Here is a 22,469-nt window from a genome sequence, read left to right on the forward strand (position 1 = left end):
TAACTTTAATTTTTTTCTAAGTTATATTTTATAATCATTTTGTCAAATATCAAAAGCAAATATAAATTCACTTGAATTATTAAAACTGTATTAAACCTATTTTGTAAATTTAGTAATAAATTACTAATAATTTTTCCCATTTCTTGACACATCTATTTACTCATCTACAGCAAACTTCTAGTTTTATCATATAGATTATGTACTTAAGATCATTCCTAGCTATTTTATAATTTTGGTTGTTATTGTAAATGACTTTTAATCCCTTTAGCTTTTTGATAATTTATTATACTTGTATATATACATTTTTAATGATTCATTTTTGAACATTTATTTTGCATTTAGTCACCATTTTACTGAACTCTTTTTCAGTTGATTTTCTTTGGACTATTTTTCTGAAGAGAGACTAATATTGGCCAACAAATATATAATTATCTTGTTCATTATTGGAACCATATTACTAATCAGTGTTTACCTTATTGCACTAAGAACTCCCAAAATAATGTTAAATAAGGGTAACAGTGGGCATTCTTGTCTTGTTCTTGCTCTAGTGGACATTTCTTCAGTATTTCACTGATAAGTGTCGTAGTGTCTGCTGGTTTCAGAGAGCTATTCTTTATCATATTTAAGGAGTACGTAAGTATGTTGTAAAAGAAAAAAATGAACTAAAAGGATATACACAACATTCAGGTTATGGGTCGTCAATGGGCAGTTGTGGTCAAAGAAGATTGTATCTAACTTTTACAAAATATGTCTTAGTGTTACCAATTTTTAAATCAATTTAGTAGAAATGTAGGTGCTTGATATTATTTAAAAATAAAAATGAAATCCTACTCTTAGTATAATAAAAGCTTGTAGCTGGAATAGTTGAATTTCATCAAAAATTTCTGTCATCTACAGAGATGAGCATATCATTTTCCTGCTATTTTTTGACTTATTGATGTACTAATGTATTATTATTTATAGATTCCTTAATATAATATCCTTAGATCCTGAAAGAAATCCTGTTGGTCATATTCTTATAATATACTCAGAGATTTGACATATCAAATGTCAAGAGTTTCTTCTTTATACCACTTTATATTTTCTAATTTTTCTGGAAGAAATATGTATTATTTTTGTAATCAGAAAAAAATATAATGACGATTTGTTGGATTTAATCTGCAAGTACTTTACATAGATGTTTTACAACTATATTAATTAAGTGAGACAGGACAAATGTCAATTTTATTTTTGAACTATCTTTGTTAGCTTCTAGTTATCAAGATTTTGCTAATTTTATAAAATAGATGGGTATATTTTCTATCTTTTTCTCTACTCTACTTTTTTTCTCTGTGGTTGATATAGCATTATAATTATCTGCTTCTTTAAATAATGAATGAAATTACCCATAAAACCCACTGGGCTTAGACACATTTTAACATTTCTTCTATAAATATTAGTCTATATGGGATTTTCATTTCTTGAGTCACTTTGGTAAACTATATTTTCCTAGAAAATTACCCATTTCATCAGGAATTCAATAAAGGTGTCAAAGTAATTCAGTGGACAATAGAGAATATTTTCAACTTCATACTATATCCAAAAATTAACTTGAGAGTAATCATTGCCCTAAATAGAAAACCTAGAATTATAAAGTATCTTGAAGAAAAAATAGAGAAAAATCTTTGTGACCTTGGGGTAAGCAAAGATTTCTTAAAAGACAAAGAGCATTAACCATAAAAGAAAAAATTGGATTTCATCAAATTAAAAACTTCTGCTAATAAGACATGTCACAGGTTGGGAGAAAATATTTGCATAACATGTATCTCAGAAAGAACTTGTATATGGACTATTGTAAAGAACTCTTGCAACACAATAAGAAAATAAGCCAATTTTTAAAAAGAGCAAAAGAATCAACATACAAAAATCAGTTGCATTTCTATACACTAACAACGAAGTAGCAGAAAGAGAAATTAAGAATACAACCCCATTTACAATTGCAACAAAAAGAATAAAATACCTAGGAATAAACTTAACCAAAGAGGTGAAAGATCTGTACACTGAAAACTATAAAACATTGCTGAAAGAAATTGAAGAAGACACAAAGAAACGGAAAGATATTCCATGCTCTTGGATTGGAAGAATTAACATAGTTAAGATGTCCATACTTCTTAAGCCATCTATAGATTCAATGCAATCCCTATTAAAGTTCCAACAACATTTTTCACAGAAATAGAACAAAGAATCCTAAAATTTATATGGAACAACAAAAGACCCCGAATAGCTAAAGGAATCCTGAGAAAAAAGAACAAAGCTGGAGGTATCACACTCCCTGATTTCAAAATATACTACAAAGCTATAGTAACCAAAACAGCATGGTACTGGCACAAAAACAGACACACAGATCAATGGAATAGAATCGAAAGCCCAGAAATAAACCCACACATCTATGGACAGCTAATCTTTGACAAAGGAGCCAAGAACATAAAATGGAGAAAAGAAAGTCTCTTCAACAAATGGTGGTGGGAAAACTGGATAGCCACGTGCAAAAAAATGAAAGTAGACCCTTACCTTACACCATACACAAAAATTAACTCAAAATGGGTTAAAGACTGGAATGTAAGACCTGAAACTATGAAACTTCTAGAAGAAAACATAGGCAGTACGCTCTTCGACATCGGTCTTAGCAACATATTTTCAAGCACCATGTCTGACCGGGCAAGAGAAACAATAGAAAAAATAAACAAATGGGACTACATCAAACTAAAAAGCTTCTGCACAGCAAAGGAAACCATCAACAAAACGAAAAGACAACCTAACAATTGGGAGAAGATATTTGCAAACCATACATCTGATAAGGGGTTAATCTCCAAAATATATAAAGAACTCAAGCATCTCAACAACAAAAAAACTAACAACCCAATTAAAAAATGGGCAAAAGACCTGAACAGACATTTCTCCAAAGAAGATATACAGATGGTCAACAGACACATGAAAAGATGTTCAAAATCATTAACTATCAGGGAAATGCAAATCAAAACTACGATGAGATATCACCTCACGCCCGTCAGAATGGCTATAATTAACAAGACAGGAAACAACGTGTGTTGGAGAGGATGTGGAGAGAAGGGAACTCTCACACACTGCTGGTGGGAGTGCAAACTGGTGCAGCCACTATGGAAAACAGTATGGAGATTCCTCAAAAAATCAAGGATAGAACTACTATATGATCCAGCTATTCCACTGCTGGGTATTTATCCAAAGAACTTGAAAACACCAACGTGTAAAGATACATGCACCCCTGTGTTCATTGCAGCGTTATTCACAATAGCCAAGACTTGGAAGCAACCTAAGTGCCCATCAAGGGACGAATGGATAAAGAAGATGTGGTATATATACACAATGGAATACTACTCAGCCATAAGAAACGATGAAATCCAGCCATTTGTGACAACATGGATGGACATTGAGGGTATTATGCAAAGTGAAATAAGCCAGAGGGAGAAGGTCAAATACCATATGATTTCCTTCATTAAGTAGTAGATAATAACAACAATAAACAAACACATAGGGACAGAGATTGGATTGGTGGTTACCAGAGGGGAAGGGGGGAGGGAGGAGGGCGAAAAGGATAATTCGGCACATGTGTGTGGTGATGGGTTGTAATTGGTATTTGAGTGGTGAACATGATGTAATCTATGCAGAAATAGAAGTATAATGATGTATACCTGAAATTTATACAATGTTATAAACCAATGTTACTGCAATAAACAAAAATTAAAATAAAAAATAAATAAATAAAAAGAGCAAAAGACCTGAACAGACATTTCATCAAGAAAAGATATGGATGGCACATAAACACATGAAAAGTTACTCAACATTGTTAGTCATGAGGGAACTGCATATTAAAACCACAATGAGATACCACTATGCACCTATGAGAAGGGCCAAAATTCAAAACATTGACAACACCAAATGTTAGTGAGGATATGGAGCAACAGCAATTCTCATTCATTGCCAGTGGGAATGCAAAATGGTACAGCCACTTTGGAAGACAATCTGGCAGTTTCTCACAAAACTAAACACAGTCTTACCATACGTTCCAACAATTACACTCCTTGGTATTGACCCAAATAAACGAAAACTGAGGTCCACACAAAAACCTGCACACCCACGTATAGAGCAGCTTTATTCATAATTGCCATAACTTGGAAACAACCAAGACGCCCTTCAGTAGGTGAGTAAGTAAATTGTGGCACATCCACACAATGGAATATTATTCAGCACTAAAAAGAAAGGAGCTATCAAACCATGAAAAACATGGAGGAACCTTAAATGCATATTACCTAGTGCAAGAAGCCAATCTCAAAAGGGTACGTACTGTATAATTCCAACTATATGATATCTGCAAAAGGCATGAAAGGAATGAACTACTAATACATGCCACAATATGTACGGATCTCAACAGCAATATGCTGAGTGAAAAAACCAGACACAAAAGGCTACATATCATACAAATCTTTTTATATAACATTATGGAAAAAGGGACAGAACTCAGATTTAAGTGGTCGCCAGGAGCTAGGGATGGAGGGAGGAGACTGATTATAAAAAGTAAGCAGGGGGGGCCGGTCCCGTGGCATAGTGGTTAAGTTTGGCGTGCTCCACTTCAGCAGCCCGGATTTGTGGGTTTGGATCCTGGGCATGAACGTACACCACTTATCAAGCTATGCTGTGGTGGCGACCCACATACAAAATAGAAGAAGCTTGGCACAGCTGTTAGCTCAGGGCGAATCTTCCTCAAATAAGAAAAAAAAAAAAACCGCTGGCCTGGTAGCATAACGAGTGGCTGGGTTCGCGCATTCCGCTTCGGTGGCCCGGGGTTCACCCCGGTTCGGATCCTGGGTGTGGGCCTGCTCACTACTTGTCAGGCCACGCTGAGGCAGCATCCCACACAGAAGAACTAGAAGGACCTACAACTAAGATATACAACTATGTACTGGGGTTTGGGGAGAAACAAGAAAAAGAGGAAGATTGGCAACAGATGTTAGCTCAGGGTGAATCTTCTTCACACACACAAAAAAGGTAAGCAGGGAACTTTTTGGGGTGAAGGAAATACTCTTCATCTTGATTGTGGTGGTGGCTACACAATCTTATATGTCTGTCAAAAAATAGAACTATATACTTAACAAGGGTAAATTTTTTTGTATATAAATTGTATCTCAATTAACTTGACATTAAAAAAAAAAAGAATCCTAGAGAGCACCTTGTAACTGCTTAACCCAGACTGAAAGCTCCATAAGAACAGGGATCATGTCTTATTCATGTTTACACCCTTAGTGCCTAGGATATTACAGCTATTATGTTTACTACATGCTTGTAATGAATTAATTACAAGCATTAATTCATTTAATTCTTATAGAAACCTTGTGGGAAAGGCAAAATTCATAAGCTTATTTTATTTTATTTTTTATAATTTTATTTATTTATTTATTTTTTCCCCCAAAGCCCCAGTAGATAGTTGTATGTCATAGCTGCACATCCTTCTAGTTGCTGTATGTGGGACATGGCCTCAGCATGGCCGGAGAAGCGGTGCCTCGGTGCACACCTGGGATCCGAACCCGGGCCGCCAGCAGTGGAGCGCGCGCACTTAACCGCTAAGCCACGGGGCCGGCCCTCATAAGCTTATTTTACAGATAAAGTGAAGATCAGAGAGTAACTCTCTTGCCCAAAAGGACATAGTCAAGAAATGGCAGAACTAGGATCTGAACACAAGTTTGTCTGCCTCCAGAGCCTGCAAGCTTAACTGTTATGATATGCTGCCTTGTTGATTTTGCTCATTGCTTACTGAACAAATGAATGGATGAGGAACGAGAGAATTGTGCTGGAGTTTGGTAGGGTAGGTTGAATCTAGTTCGTAAGAAAAATAAAATATGTGTTATATTTTAAAAGGTCACATTATGTAGAGATGCAATGTGGTTATTCTAGGTATAGCAGTTAAGCTGTGCATGTAGAATGACCATTATTTAATTCCTTTTAACAATGTCTTTTTCTTTTGCCTCCTTTAAGAAATTAGTTTTATATATTTTATTTTTAACAATGAGAAATATAAAGAAAAAACAAAAATGTCCTTAACCCTTCAACTCAGATAAAACCCGTTTACATTTTGAAAAATAAAAGTAATACATGTACATAATTAGAAAATGCAAACCATATAGGCAGATATAAAATGATAAGTTAGAGCCATCTATCTCTCCTGTTGCTCCCTTTTAATTTTCATTCTTATAATTTTATAATTTTCATTGACTATGCAGAGATTCATGACACACTGATAAGGGCTTAATATGTAGAAATAAATTTAGATGGAAACCAGTCTACACATTTGGTCAACTTATCACACTTGCTATGATCTTCTAGGGAGTAAGCAGTAGTCAGAAGTGATGAAAAGTGGTGAGAGGATATGGGAGATAGCCCAGAATGTCGGCGTTACTACTTTTCAGGCTTATATTGCTATTATGGCTCGTCGTCTTCTACTGACAAAAAAAAAAAATTATATGACGTCTGTGTTATTAAAGTTTATAGAAACTGGTGTTCTGTGTACTCTGGTTTCCCTTAAGATTGGTAATTCTATCTTATGCAGAAAATTTTAAACCACCGTAAGAAATACATACAAATATGTATTGTGTGCTTACTACTGGGTAGTGGGATATAACAGTAACAAGCTCTCTCCCTCCATAAGTTTATAGACTTATCAAGAAATAAGATGACAGAAGATATTTAATATATATTTGTAATAATGCTATATTAAATTTCTGCCCAAACCACAGGAAAAAAATAGAACTAATATCATTTTTGGCATTGTTTAATTCCAGAGGAATTTATCTCCTACACCCTAAGGATCTCAAAACTAATTAAGTTCATATTCTGTCCTTCATTCTTAAAGAGAAGGGAGGGCAGGACTATATTATTAGCACATTTTGAGCTTCAAGTGGTAACAACAAAACATCACAAAATTTTTTCCCATGAACTGTGATATGAAGTGCATTAGCTTTGAGCATGGCTCCTTAACAAATGTCCTTGAACAGCTAGGAAAAACCCCTTTATAACATATTATGGAATGGTTTACAAATTCAGACACAAGGAGGAAGAAAATAATTGACTTTATTTGTCAATTACAGTCTTCCACTGTAACAAACTGCTTCTCATATTTCCTATATAATACAAATTCAAATCTAAAGGAGACACTATCTTGTAAATTTGTTGCCACAATACCAAGCATCTGAATAAAGCCTTTGCAACTAGTTTCAAATTCAGGATTCATACTAATAACCTACCTCATTAAATAATCATTTCATCAAACACGTAACAAAAAATATTTTTCAACAAATTGTATTCACTTCTGTGGAAGGGAGGGTATGTAGGAACTTAATGAAGTAGTCAGAAGATTTAAAACATTTTGGGAAGGCAATTTAGTATACAGATCCTCTCCTACCCCAACAAACCTTAAGAAGTTTCATACACCAGGGTTTCAGTCCCTTTAAAAGCAGCAGGGTATGAAGCATCACAGTAGCATAAATTGTTCACATATCTTCTCTGGACCCTTCCTTTCCCAGGACTTGTCTACAGTGTAGCAATTACTTTTTTTTTTAAACTGGTAGCATATACCAATGTAGATTAACAATACTTTCACTATATTCTACCATGTCCCTTTGAAAAGGGGGATGAAAAGGAAGGGAATAAAATAAGGAGAAACAGGGTAAAAGCCGTTTGATTCCTTTGTTCACTTTCCCTACTCCATGACCTTGAATGTCTGTCCACATCAACCCTGGCAGAATTCTGGAAGTCTGTTTTCTGGAAGGGATAAAATGAATGGTCTCTGGACTGGAGGACACAAAAGGCAGTTGACGGTGGGAATATAGTACTAAAAACTGAGGGGAATTAAGTGAACACATGCACAATTAATGCTGAATGCAGCAACCCCGTCCCCTCTCCCCCAGTCCTCTCCACTCCTTACAGTCTAAAAAGTAATGAGAAGACTCTGCTCCTTAGACCCTGATACTGATGTGGGGATGTTCCTCAACAGTAGGGACAAGAAGCTCACCCTACAATAAGGCCCAAAGGCAACCAGCTTACGCATTTAAAGCTTCTAATTTAAAGCTTTGCACTCTTAATCACGAGCAGACAGTTAATTATTACTAGACATCAGAGGAAAACTCAAACATAAAAGATATCAAAACAGAGAAAAACAACTTTAGGGGAAAAGAGACTATGTAGGGAAAAGAAAATTTGTTGTAGCAATAAAAGGATACTATGAAATAAACATTCACAGAATAAAAAAGACCTCCTAGAAACTAAAAATAATAGTAGTAGTAGAAAAGAAAATTATAACTAAAGATAAAGATGAAGAACTCTTCCAGGAGGTAGAGCTAAAGGAAAAAGAAGTAAAAATTAGAGAACTATTGCAGGAGGCCCAACATTAAGAAGCTATTGGCAGTCAAGAAAGAGGAAACAAGAGAGCCACCACGGAGAGAAGCAGAGTCCCCAGGTGAATAGAGATATCCCAGGATGACAGCTGTATACTACACAGAGACACATGTCCAGATTGGAGCAGTGTGACTCAAGAGACACACTGAAAGCTGTCATCACCAAGATCTCTGCTGCTGTTTATGCTCTTTTTATTTTAATTTTTTTAATTTTTTTTTGTGTGTGTGAGATCTGCCCTGTGCTAACATCTGCCAATCCTCCTCTCTTTTTTTTTTTTTTGCTGAGAAAGACTGGTCCTGGGCTAACATCCGTGCCCATCTTCCTCTATCCTCTTTTTAAAGATAAGAACATAGTGCCCAGGTGAGCCTGGCCCTCAGCTTGTCTTGACTAAATACTGATGAATTTATTCTCAAAACACTCAGCAGCCTGATAAGCTCTGAACACTCATTTCATCCCACAGAAGTGTTCTTTAACCTACTCCTGAAAGCTGTAGGTAGGTCACGGTCAACTTAGGAGAAACCACAGCGCTGCTCACTCCCTCTGACCATATTTCTGCCAAATCTCCAAGACCTGGTCCACACCCAAGCTCTGCCCAGTACAATTTCCAGGACTAAGTCTTGACTCTGCCCAAAGTTGCTTTACTTCCATAGAAGAGACTTGGTGAACCTCTGGAAACTCAAGCAAGTAGGTTCCATCAATCCCTGGGGATCCCCGAGATCCTTTCAGGAGTCCAAGAGGTACAACTATATACTTAATACTACTAAAGAACTATTTGTCTTTTTCACTGTGTTGACACTTGTGCTGATGGTACAAAAGCAATGGTGAACAAACTGCTGGTACCTAAACACAAATCAAGGCAGTGGCACAAAACTTCCATAGGACTCATGTTCTTCACTACTATATAACTGCAGTTAAAAACAATGCCAATTTTAATTTAAGAAGGTCCTTGATTAGGCAGTAAAATTATTAGTTTTACTAAATCTCAACCCTTCAGTACATGCCTTTTTATTATTATGTATGAGGAAATGGTAAGTATGCATAAAACATATACTTAAGTACAATGATTACCTTCAGGAAAGGCACTTGGTGTGACTGAACTGCAAGCTAAACTAGCCAGTCTTTTTCATGAAATGCCATTTTTTTTTTTTAAAGATTTTATTTATTTATTTTTTCCCCCCAAAGCCCCAGCAGATTGTTGTATGTCATAGTTGCACATCCCTCCAGTCGCTGCATGTGGGACGCGGCCTCAGCATGGCCGGAGAAGCGGTGCGTCCGTGCGCTCCCGGGATCAGAACCCAGGCCGCCAGCAGCGGAGCGCGAGCACTTAACCGCTAAGCCACGGGGCCGGCCCTGAAATGCCATTTTTACTTGAAAGGTTAAATGACAAACTATGTTAATCAAGCTTAGATATTTGACAGATATTTTCTCAAAACTGAATGAAGTAAGCCTGTCACTACAAAGAAAACTGACAGTACTTATTGCCAAGTGATATAAGTTAGGCTTTCAAGAGAAAATTAGAATTTTGGAAAACATATCTACCAGAGTGAGCTTGACAGCTTTTCAATATTTAAAGACTTTTCTGATGAGATCAGTGGTAGTATTAACAAATATGATTTTTAAATATTATATAATGAAATGTGTAAACATCTGTCCATGTAGGAAAAGTCCTAGAGGGCTTATGTCCGTCTGTCCCACTGGAACTTGACGGGTATAAATCCCTCACTTTTATTTTCAGGATGAAACGAATAATTTTTTTTCAACATATCTACATAACTGTTAGCTAACCTAATTGTAACAAAATTCTCAGCCCATCTTACAGGAGCTCCATCTTCTTAGAAACAAACTTATCCTACATTTAGAATTCTTTTCTTTGTCAAATGGCATTGAGTGGACCATAACTCAGTAAACTAAATTCTTATCATATGTATGTTTTATAAGCAATTAAGAAAAAAAATAAGCATAATATTTAGAAGAAAGAATGGAGGACACAAAGAAGGATTCTGGTTGTTAAATATATAACTATAAATCATTCCCATTTTTCTCTAAAATCCACATTATGATATAAATGGTAATCAAGTTACAAATTCCAAGACTTAAAGTAAAAGAGGAAAAAATCTTCTTACTAGCACAAAACAAACTTTTTCTTTCTTTCTTTTTTTTTTTTGTGAGGAAGATCAGCCCTGAGCTAACACCCACGCTAATCCTCCTCTTTTTGCTGAGGAAGACTGGCTCTGAGCTAACATCTATTGCCACTCCTCCTCCTTTTTTTTTTTTTCCCCAAAGCCCCAGTAGAGAGTTGTATGTCATAGCTGCACATCCTTCTAGTTGCTGTATGTGGGACGCGGCCTCAGCAGGGCCGTGCGGTGCGTAGGTGTGCACCTGGGATCCGAACCCGGGCCGCCAGTAGCGGAGCTTGCGCACTTCACCACTAAGCCACGGGGTCGGCCCTATAAATTTAAGTTACGTTTAAATTTAATTAGTTTAAGAATAAATTTAATTAGTTGTATTAAATTAAATTTAAATTATGCTTAAGTTAGGTGAGGTAAGGAGGTCAGTCAGAGAGAAAAAATAAGTTTCTAGTAAAAAGCTTTGGAGTTGTCATACATTTCTCTAGTTTGTCATATGGACATGTTCTTTAGGATTTGTTACCAGGCAACTAAAATCAACTCAATTTACCACATTGTTCATAAATAATCCCCTTAACGAATTGGTAATGAAACTACAGGTTCATGAATAAAGTACTGACTGCCCTCTAGTGTTCAAACTAAAGATTTCACCAATGAACTGGATGTAAAGTACCTTTCAGGAAAAAAAAAGCCAAGGTCCTAAAGAAGCCATTAAGAGTTGTTAAAATCAGAGGAGAAATTTGGATCTTGCAAGGTTTTCAACAGCAGTTTTCTCAAAGCAAGACAATAGCTATTAATCTGAGCTATCTGATTATTTGTACCAGTAGCCCAAAGAGCCTAACCTCAGTCATCTATGGTAACTGGGCATGAGTAGAACATAAACTTAGTAACATTTTTACTTTACTTCTTCAAGTTACACTGGCATGAAACAAGATTCAGAGTTCTTCCCATTTGGTGAAGAATCACAAAATGCCTGAATCGAAATCTTCCTCCAACCTGCTGAGGTTAAACAAGGGAAAATATCTCTGGTTCCTTTTTTTTGCTGATGCATTTTTTAAATGGGAAGTACTTCCTAACAGTCTTTCTAGTCTATAACAGTTTTTTTGTTGTTGTTAATGGATATCCTAGACTGTATCTCTCTTTCAAATTCGAGTCAATAGGAAAACAAGGTTCAATACACAGTAACTGACTTTTTAGTCAAAAAGGCAGAAACTAAATTTTTGTCTATCTAGATTTATATTCCCTTAACCATGTTGTTAGGTAAAATATGACATACAGGCAAACTTACTGGAAACAGTGTACCTCCCTGCTATTATGATTACTTCCAGGGTACCTTTCACTGGCCAAGTACTAATGAAGCACTATAAAACACACTTGTTTTGGAAATATTAGCAGAATAAATTTTCAACCAAATACATAAGTTGCTAAGTGTTCAAGATAGAGAATTTAAAATTTCTTATTTTAACTTGCCAAGTGGTTCTTTGTTTTATTTGAAGTAACTAACATTCTAGAGCAGCAAGCAGCACTCAAAGCATGGTCTAGAGACCACCGGGGATTCCTAAATAGCAAGGTTAGAATTACTTTTTATAATAATACGAAGATGTTATTTGCCTTTTCATTCTCATTATCTTCCAACTGTACTGTCAATTTTCCAAAGTCTAGAGGGTATGTGATACCACAACAGACTGAATGCAGAAGCAGACATTTGAATCCAGCTAGCTTCTATTAAACCACACATTAAAGAGATTTGCAAAAATGTTAATGCCACTCTTCTTGCTATTTTTTTTGGTTTATTTTGGGAGTTATTTTTCACTAAAAATATTATTTATATAACATAATGGGTTTAATGTTATTTTTAAGTGAATTAATATTTTAAAAATTTCTCAGTTTTAATTTCTAATATAGTAAACATCAAACAAAGCTCTCTGGGGCCCTCAATTATATTTAAGAGTATAAAGGGATCCTGAGACTAAAAAGTTTGAGAACCACTAATCTAAAGAGCAGCATACTGAACACGAAAAAAATTAATTTACTCTTAAAGCTTTAACGGAGGTGAGGATGAAACACAAATTATCATTTACTAAGAAAAATGTAGGTGATACTCACCAAATGGATCTTCCATGCCACTATTAACCAGTTTAGGGAGGTGGGGTATAGTTTCTAAAAAGAGAAAAAGGTAAACGATATACTTAAAACATAAAATTCATCACCTTTTATGTTTTTTAAAAAATAAACCCAATTCAGTAACAGTGATGATAGTTTAAAACTAGAGCATTATAGAAATGTACAACTTATTAAGTGAGTATATTGCCAACTGGGGTTTATTTTAAGGGAGCTGAGATATAGATATATAATATAAAAATATCATAAAACACTTAAAGCTAATTTTCATTTTAAAATATATCATTCTCAGTTTCCTCAAATAAGTTCCCTTTCTAATCTCCATCTTGAATTTACTAGTGTAAGGAAAAAGGCAAGTTTTTATGTAAAAACAAAACAAAATAAAACCAACTCCACAAAACTCATATAAACACCTGAGAAAGGAGATGAGGAATATCTTAGAATTGGTTTCGCCTAAAGCAAGTAGAAGTTATTTTAGATACAGGAGGATGGTTCAGTAAGTTGTAAGTTTAGAATGCTCAAGTATGAAAATAAAACAAAAAAAGGTTTTGAAAAAATTTTGTAAGTATAGATATCCAACCCCCCTTACTCTTTAATCAAGACAAGGATCAAATCTGCCCAATCTTGCTTCCTATCTATTTCATGGTTTTGATCCCAAGGGCATTCCCTAATAAACAGTCTGAATACGAAACTCTTAATTCAGAGTCTGCTTCTCAGAGAACACAATCTACTAAAGTTGGTGCCAAGAGTGATCTAAGAAAATTGGGAGTATGAAAGGGTTTCAGAGTTGAATCGCTCACAGCCTAGGGTGATAAGGACCCTATCGCTGGTGGTAGGTGTAACACAGATAATCCCTGGCACAAGGTGCTGGTCCAATTCTTAAACTTTCACCAGTGGTGAACAGTGATGGTGGATCTGCGGAATCTACTTGACTGGATGTATCAGGCACTTGAAGAGCAACGGGAAAACAATAACTATAATGACAATGGAACTGAATGGCTATTGCTAAACTCAAGTGATGCTCTAGAAAAAGATAACAAAAAGCTAAGAGTGATTAACAGTCAACTGCACATCAAATATGAAAGCCACAGGCTTCCTTGGTAACATACAAAGAGGCTCTTTTCTGTGGTGGCAGCAGGACAGAAAAAGCTGAAGACCAGGCCCAGGAGCTAATCATCAGAGTAGGCTAGCTCCAAAGAAGGTTAACACAGCCAAGGGAGGTATGCTATGCCAACGTCAGGTCCCTGACTGGGAAAGAATGAGACCCTAATACATGAGATGGAGACAAGTGAGTTGACAGTCCTCCAAAATCTCAAATGCCCAAATACTCCTTGAGCCCTCGAGACTACAAAAGTGCCCCACCCTCCCTATAAGAGCTAGCACTCTCCTTTCCCTTGAAGAAACTGCAGAGGCCATCACACCCTGCTCAGAAAAAGAATAATGCCCCCTTAGGATCTGCCACCTCCATGCCTCCTTTAACTTGTAGTAGGTCACAGCATAACCCAGCCCAGGTGTGGCTGACAGGTCAGAAAGGAATTCTCACTTAAGGGAGCAGCAAGACTTAGCCAGCATGTACTGGCAGGGGCCAAGGGAGTACACATGGACTGAATTCTGAGGATGCTTGAACGTGAGGACCAGAACATAAGACCGAAAAGGGAGAGGTTATCGATTACTCTCCGGAGATACAAGATTTAACACTCTAGTAAAAACCTCAGGATACGATGTGAACTTACCACTAGAAAGCTTCCCAAAAGCTGAAAACTGATGGCCCATGTTAAGTAAAGTAGCAATGCCAAACTGCAGTGGCAGAGAGTGGAGGAAGGGATTAAAAGGCTCAAGGAAGTAAGCTTGCTGAAACAGTCAGAAAACCCATCAAATTGTTATGTTCTTTGGGGGCCGGGAGGCTGCCGTAAGGAATGTGCTGGTGAGAGGGGCATCAGTGTCATTAAGAAGTTTAACAGCTGTTCTCCATAGAAGAGGCTGTTACAAAACTAACCTCACTGATAGCAATGGTGATGACAAGACCCTGAAACAAAGGAGACCAGGCCATGGTATTAACTGTTAGAAGCCAGATGGACACAATTACCATAAAGCCCAGCAAAGTCAGAGGGGCAGTCAAAGGGACCTGACTCACAGATTTATGGAGATAGTTAATGGAACATGACGTCACTAGAAGCAAAACAGACAAGCAGCCAATAAGAGCACTTCTCTATCTGTAACATCAAAAGAAATCAAGGATGGAAGATCAGGACATTGAGGGCGGTCATCCCAATAAAAAATCAGAATCATGTGCCCAGTTTCTGGACCTGAGCCGGTTTCAGTTCCTGAACCCATTGACTGAAAGAGGCCAGGTACTCAGGAGAAAGGAATCTGCAACACCAAAGCAAGTATGACAATTCCCTGAGAAACCTATGGCTCTAAGAGACCCATATGCTATAGGTCTCAGGGACCCACACTCAGAATGTCCCTGCACTTGAAGTTTAATGCCCTGTAATTGCTATCTTGAAACTCTTAATAATTTTATCTACGAATTTGTGTTCTGTAAGTGAAGTCTGATGGGGAAAATGAAGCACCTGCCAGAGACTTGAAGCTTCAGCACACACACAGTCGACCTCCTCCTGTCTTCCCAGGAGTGGCCCGTTGGCCACACCCTCTGGCCCCATCGGACCATCCTTTCCCTGCCTGGGCTGGCAGTGCCATGGTGCTTTTGGGCAAACCCCCTCACCCACTCTCAATCCAGGTGTACTGGGAATGCAAATTATGTAGTTGGCCCTGCTTATGGCCATTCACTCAGCTAACCATAAACTGGGGAAATGGGAACACTAACGTTTTGAGGACAGGTTGACATTGATACCTGGAGTCATCATAAGTGTCATCATGGACTTACAAGGACCAGGAAATAAACTGAGTCCTGGTCAAGATCTAGCACAAAATGGGCCCACTGGGTCTGTGGACCCTCTTGGTGGTCACTTCCCTGCCCCCTGAATGTATAATTGAAACAGACATACTCGGAAATTAGTGCTACCTCCATTTTGAGTCGATGGCCTATGGGATAAGTTGACACACTGAGGAAGACCAAGTGGAAGGAAGCCTCTAAAGCTGCTCCACCTGCAAACATAATAAATACAAAACAAAACAATACTGTATCACAGGGGTGAGGAGGGGAGATGGCAGAAATTAGTGCTCCACCCCTAAAGGATGCAGGATTCACCAGTGTAGTCCCTGAAGAAACCAGACAAATCCTGGGGGAAGGTAGCAGATCACCACAAACTCAATCTAATAGTAGCCGCAACTGGCGCTGCCATGCCAGATGGGGTATCTTTGCTAGAGCAGATTAACACAGCCCCAGGAGCCCACAGTACGTAGCCAATGAATGGAGGAATAAGCTTTTTTTTTTTCCTTCAATCGCCATAAGAAAATAGGATCAGAAACAATTCACATGGAAGGAATTACAGCATACATTTACAGGACTATGTCAATTCTGCCACCGTCTTGCCTAATACAGTAATCTAAAAGATATAAATCATCTAGACTTCCTGTAGGACATCACACTGACCCACTACATTAATAACATCATGCTAATTGGGTCAAATGATCAAGAGGTGGATAGCACATTGAAGGCCTTGACAGGACACACGCACTCCAGAGGGTGAGAGATAAATGCTACAAAGATTCAGGTACCTATTATATCAGTAAAATTTTTTACAGGCCCAGTAGTCAGGGGCTCGATAAGACATGCCATTCAAGTAAAAGCATCCAAGTAAAGAACTGCATCTTGCATCTCCCACCATTAAGAAGGAAGCACAACACCTGAGAATACTGCTCTGACTTATATAATGGGTGACACAAAAAGTTGCCAGTTTTGAGAGTAGCCCAGAACAGGAAAAAACTCTGCAGGTCTAGGCAGTGGTGCAAACAACCTGGCAGATCCTATGGTATTGTGGCAAATCCCAATGGGAGAATCACTACACAGACTCCTGGGATTCTGGAGCAAGGCCATGCCACTTGCAGTGGAAAATTGTATGCCTTTTGCAAAAAAACTCTAAACATACTAGTAGGAGTTCTAGTAGATATGCAGCACCTGACCATGGGACACCAAGTGACCATTCATCCAGAATCACCCCTCATGACCTGGGTTCTGTGAGACACACCAAGTCGTAAGGTTGGGTGGCTCCAGCAACAATCCAGTGTAAGATGAAAGTGATACATCCAGGATCAAGCACAAGTAGGACCACAAGTCACAAGCATGAGCAGCAGATAGCCCAAACCCTCATATCATCCGCTACTGTTGCACAAGCGCCCCTCCCTCAGCATACACCTTTGGCCATATGGGAGGTCCTTATAGCCAGCTGACAAAGAAAAAACCCTCACCTTTTTCACAGATGGCTGTATGTGGGTACAAGTCAAAAATGGACAGTGGCTGCACTCCAGCCTCACTCGGGGTGACAAGGAAAGACAGTGGTAAAGGAAGACCCTCCCAATGGCCAGAGCTCTAGGTAGGACATGTGATTATCTACTTTGTGTGGACAAAGAAGTGGTTTGAGGGTAGAATATATGCAGACTCATAGGCAAATGTCCTGACATGCTGGTTAGGAGGCATAAATGGAGAAAGATTAGACAATTGGGGGAAGGAGGTCCTAGGGTAGAGGCACATAGGAGGACAAAGGAGTAGACACAACATTTGATGATCTTTGTATCACATGTTAACAGTCACCAGAGAACATCTACCATGAAAGAGGCACTAAACAACCAACTAGACAATGACTCAACCAGTTTATGTCAGCCATCTTTTGTCATGGCCTCCTCAGTGCTGACAAAATGGGCACACGAAAGAAGGTGGTCATGGTGACAGGGATATACACTATGCATGGACAACAGCATTAACTCCCACTTACCAAGGATGCTATCGCTACTGATACTGCCTGAAGTCCAAATGGCCAGCAACAGAGACAAACACTAAGCTCCCAATATGACACCATCTTTTAAGGAAAACAACGGGTCACTGGATGGCAAGTTAACTGTATTTGGCCCCTTTCACTCTGGAGAGGTGAACAATTTATTCTGAAAGGAATAGGGACATATTCTGGGTGTTGGCTTGCCTTTCCTGCCCTCAGGGTTGCAGTGAATACTACATGAAGGTTTAGGAAATGTTTAATCTACCAGTAAGCATCAACCCACATTACATTATTTCATGACAGGGGATCCATTCTGTGGTAAAGTAAGTGAAGGAGAGGGCCCAGGACCATGGGATCTACTGGTGGTATCATATACAGCATCATCTAGAAGCTGCTAACCTAAAAGAGCACTAGAATGGCCTGATACACAACTGAAGCACCAACTCAATGCAATAATTTATGACAAAAGAGCACCACATTCCAGGATGCAATATATATCCCAAATCAAAGACCTTAATATGCTGCTATGTCTTCAACAGGAAGAATACATGGATCTGGAAAATGGAGGGTAGAAACAGCATACTCTGATTATCATCAATCCCAAAGACTCACCTGGGGAATTTGTGCTTCCTATCCCTGCAACTCTGGGTCCTGGAGAGTTAAAGATCTTGGTCACCAAAAGAGAAACACTTCCACAAGAGACAAAAGAGCCCCAACAGACTATAAGCTATGGCTATCACCTGGGCATTTTGGAGTCCTTGTATCCAGGGATCAGCAGGCAAGAAGAGGAATTACCAACTTGGCAGGGGTAACTGATCCTCATTATCAGAAAGAAGTAGGGTTGCTGTTCCACAATGAGGACAGTGACAATGTATTTAGAATCCAGATGATCCACTTGGGTGCCTACTGGTATTCCATTCTGACAGTACAGTAAACAGACAATTTGGACACTCTGGCCTGGGAAAAGCATGGTAACCAGTGGTTCAGATCTCTCAGAAATGAAGGTTTGGGTCACACCACCAAGTAAGCCATCAAGACTGGCAGAGACAGTAGCTGAGGGCAAGAGGAATCTGAAATGGAGAGTAAGGGAGGTAATAATTATCAGTTGTAACCCTGAGACCAGTTGCAGCAGCAGGCCATCAAGTTCACTACACTAATCTTATAAGTATTCCTCAGGAAGAGATGCCCACCAGAATCCTGGAGGAGCTGCTCTCTCAAGATATATATAAAGAAGTAGATGAGGAGGCCAGCCTGGTGGTGCAGCGGGTTAAGTGTGTGCGCTCCGCTCTGGCAGCCCGGGGTTTTGCAGGTTCAGATCCCAGGCGTGCATCCAGCCATTTGTGACAACATGGATGGACATTGAGGGCATGATGCAAAGTGAAATAAGTCAGAGGGAGAAGGTCAAATACCGTATGATTTCCTTCAGTAAGTAGTAGATAATAACAACAATAAACAAACACATAGGGACAGAGATTGGATTGGTGGTTACCAGAGGGGAAGGGGGGAGGGAGGAGGGTGAAAGGGATAATTGGGTACATGTGTGTGGTGATGGGTTGTAATTAGTATTTTGGTGGTGAACATGATGTAATCTATGCAGAAATAGAGGTACAATGATGTACACCTGAAATTTTTACAATGTTATAAACCAATGTTACTGCAATAAACAAAAAATTAAAAAAAAAAAAAAAAAAAAAAAAAAGATCCCAGGCGTGCACTGACACACCACTTGTCAAGCCATGCTGTGGCGGCATCCCATATAAAGTAGAGGAAGATGGGCATGGATGTTAGCCCAGGGCCAATCTTCCTCATTAAAAAAAAAAAAAAAGGAGAAATGGCATCGGATGTTAGCTGAGGGCTGATCTTCCTCACAAAAGAAGTAGATGAGATGAATGAAAATGAAGACACAAAACACCAAAACTTATGGGATGCAGCTAAAGCACTGCTTAGAGGGAAATTTATAGCTGTAAATACCTACATTAAAAAAGAAGAAAGATCTCAAATGAACAACCTAACTTTTACCATAAGACACTGGAGAAAAAAAAAGTAAACCAAAAGGAGGGAGATAATAAGGATTAGAGTGGAAATTAATGAAATGGAAAATGCAAAAATTAACTCAAAATAGATAAAAGACCTAAGTGTAAGAGCTAAAACTATAGAATTCTTAGAGGAAAACATAGGTGTAAATTTATGACCTTGGATTAGGCAACAGTTTCTTAGACATAACACCAAAAGCATAAGCAACAAAATAAAAAACAGATGAACTTATCAAAATTAAAACCAGAAAATAACAAGTGTTGGGAGGATGTGGATAAATTGGAACCCCTGTGCACTGCTGGTGGGAATATAAAACGGTGCAGCCACTGCGAAAACAGTATGGCACTTCCTCAAAAAAATTTAAAAATTAAAAACATAATTACCCCATGATCCAGCAATTCTACTTCTGGGTATATATACCCAAAAGAATTGAAAGCAGGAACTCAAACAGATATTCGTACACTCATGTTCACAGCAGCATTACTGACCACAGCCCAAAAGTGGAAACAACCCAAATATCCACCAATGGATGAATGGATAAACAAAATGTGGTATATATTATTCAGCCTTAATAAGGAATAAAATTCTAACATATGCTACAACATAGATGAATCTTGTGACATTATGCTAAATGAAATAAGCCAGACACAAAAGGAAAAATATTATATGATTCCACTTACATGAAGTACCTAGAGTAGTCAAATTCATGGAGGCAGAAAGTAGAACGGTGGTTGCCAGAGGCTGGGGGTAGCAGGGAATGGAGAGTTACTGTTTAATAGGTAGAGTTTCAGTTTGGGAAGACAAAAAAATTTTGGAGATGGATGGTGGTAACTGCTGCACAACAATGTGAATGTACTTAATGCTACTGAATTGTACCCTTAAAAAATGTTAAAATCGTAAACTTTATATTATGTATATATTACTATAATTAGAAAAAGAAAAACGGCTGAATCTTGGTAAGAACAGTGAGTTTTATGGCATTTTAACTTGCCTGATTCCCATTTCCCTCTTCCCAGCTTTGGAGTAGCCTTGAAAACCAAGAGCCTCACATCTACAGTAGCTATGAAAACCAGCAGCCTAGCAGCCACTGGAGGGAGCAGAACAAATGTGGAGCTCCCTAAAAGCCTCATCCCCAGAGAACTATTACTACTGGATCTGACAGCACCAAGAAGTTCCATTCTCATTTATCTTTATTTGACCTGACTCAGCTTGTTATGTGTGACCAACCCTATCCTAAGGTTATTTTTCAAAAACAATCAGTGGCAATTGTTTAACATCCTACTTGCCTAAGGCAGTGATACCAGTTAGGGGCTAACAGGACACTGACCAAAAAACTTAAATGTTCAGGAATGAGATGTCTATAAGGAGACCTGGAAAGCTCTGACATATTCCTGGATATCTAGAGGGACATATGCATTTGCAGGCTGTGGAAATATGCATTTACTGGCTTAGGGAAAGGCCTGAAAAGGCTGACCTTGAGGTTTTGTGTAAGCAGGAAGTGACGGCTAAGGCAAAGTTGTAAACTGCCTGCAGCAACGCTGAAGGTATACTCCAACATACATACAGAGCACCCTCAGCAAAGGCTGAAAAACTTACTGGTTCAAGGCTTTTAAAGAAATCTCTGTCTAATCATTAGCTAACCACTAAGTCAATCAAGCAGAGACTTCAATGGCTGTACACACAAAGAATACAGGCTCTACAGCTTTAGTCCAGGAAAGTCTCTAAACAAAGAGCAATAAGGAACCCACAGGAGGGAGGTGAATCTGATTTGCAGACTTGTCACATTATTTTAAATGCTCAGTTTTCCAAAACAGTTACGAGACACACAAATAAACAGGAAAGTATGGTGCATATACAGGGGAAAAAAGCAATCAATAAACCTATACCTGAGGAAGCCTAGATGTTGGACTTACTAGACAAAGACTTTAAACTATTATAAATATTTCAAAGAACTAAAGGAAACCATGCCTAAAGAATTAAAGTAAAATATGAGAACAATACCTCATCAAATAGAGACTATCAATAGAGACAGAAATTATTTTAGAAAAAAAGGAATAGATATTCTGGAGTTGAAAAGTACAATAAGTGAAATGAAAAATTCACTAGATAGGCTCAACAGCAGATATGAGCTGACAGAAGAAAGAATCAGCAAACTCAAAGATGGGTTAATTGAGATTATCTGATCTGAGGAACAAAAAGAAAAAAGAATGAAGAAAAATGAATAGAGCCTCAGAGAACAAACCTTCAAACGTATAAACATATGCATAATGGGAGATTGATGAAATAATGGACAAAAATTGCCCAAATATGATGAAAAATACATCCAAGAAACTCAACAAAATCTAAGTAGGATAAACACAAAGAGATCCACACTTAATATTCAAAGCGCTAAAAGAAAAAGACTGTCAAACAAGAATTCTATATCCAGCAAGACTATCCTTCTAAGACAAAAGAGAAATTAAGACATTCCCAAATAAACAAAAACTGAGAGCATTCATCAATAGCAGACCTGTCCTATAAGAAATACTAAAGGGAGACTTTTATGCTGACATGAAAGGAAATTAGATGGTAACTAGAATCCACACAAAGAAATAAAGAGCAAAGTAAAGGTAACTACAGAGGTAAATATAAAAATACAAAAGACAGTATAAATGTATTTTTTATTTCTTCTATCTAATTTAAACAACAATGCATAAAGCAATAATTATAAAACCATGTTAATGGGCTTATAATATATACATATACAGTTTATATGAGAATAATAGCACCAAGAAAGGGAGAAGGAACAGGGCTATACTGAAGAAAAGATTTTGTTTATGTAAGCCTGAAATTA

At 37.9% G+C, this 22,469-nt stretch overlaps 1 protein-coding gene across 7 annotated transcripts in view; it reads right to left on the reverse strand.

Moving 5' to 3' along the window:
- Positions 1 to 22,469, reverse strand: part of PHACTR4 (phosphatase and actin regulator 4) — a 107,708-nt gene that overhangs the window by 59,352 nt on the left and 25,887 nt on the right. For 3 of the 7 annotated variants that reach the window (XM_014784054.2, XM_087446444.1, XM_087446445.1), the window contains one exon: positions 12,693 to 12,746. The exons of 1 other annotated variant lie outside the window; for it this stretch is intronic. In XM_014784054.2, the coding sequence (XP_014639540.1) occupies positions 12,693 to 12,708 (16 nt within the window). In that variant the 5' untranslated portion in view covers positions 12,709 to 12,746. Of the gene's footprint in view, positions 1 to 12,692; positions 12,747 to 15,715; positions 15,816 to 22,469 lie in introns of those variants that run through there. 3 more of the 7 variants (XM_087446448.1, XM_087446447.1, XM_087446443.1) reach the window with 2 other exon arrangements.

This window comes from Ceratotherium simum, chromosome 22 (assembly GCF_057802395.1).
Source record: "Ceratotherium simum simum isolate JZ-2026a chromosome 22, ASM5780239v1, whole genome shotgun sequence".
In the NCBI taxonomy this organism is placed as follows: Eukaryota; Metazoa; Chordata; class Mammalia; order Perissodactyla; family Rhinocerotidae; genus Ceratotherium; species Ceratotherium simum.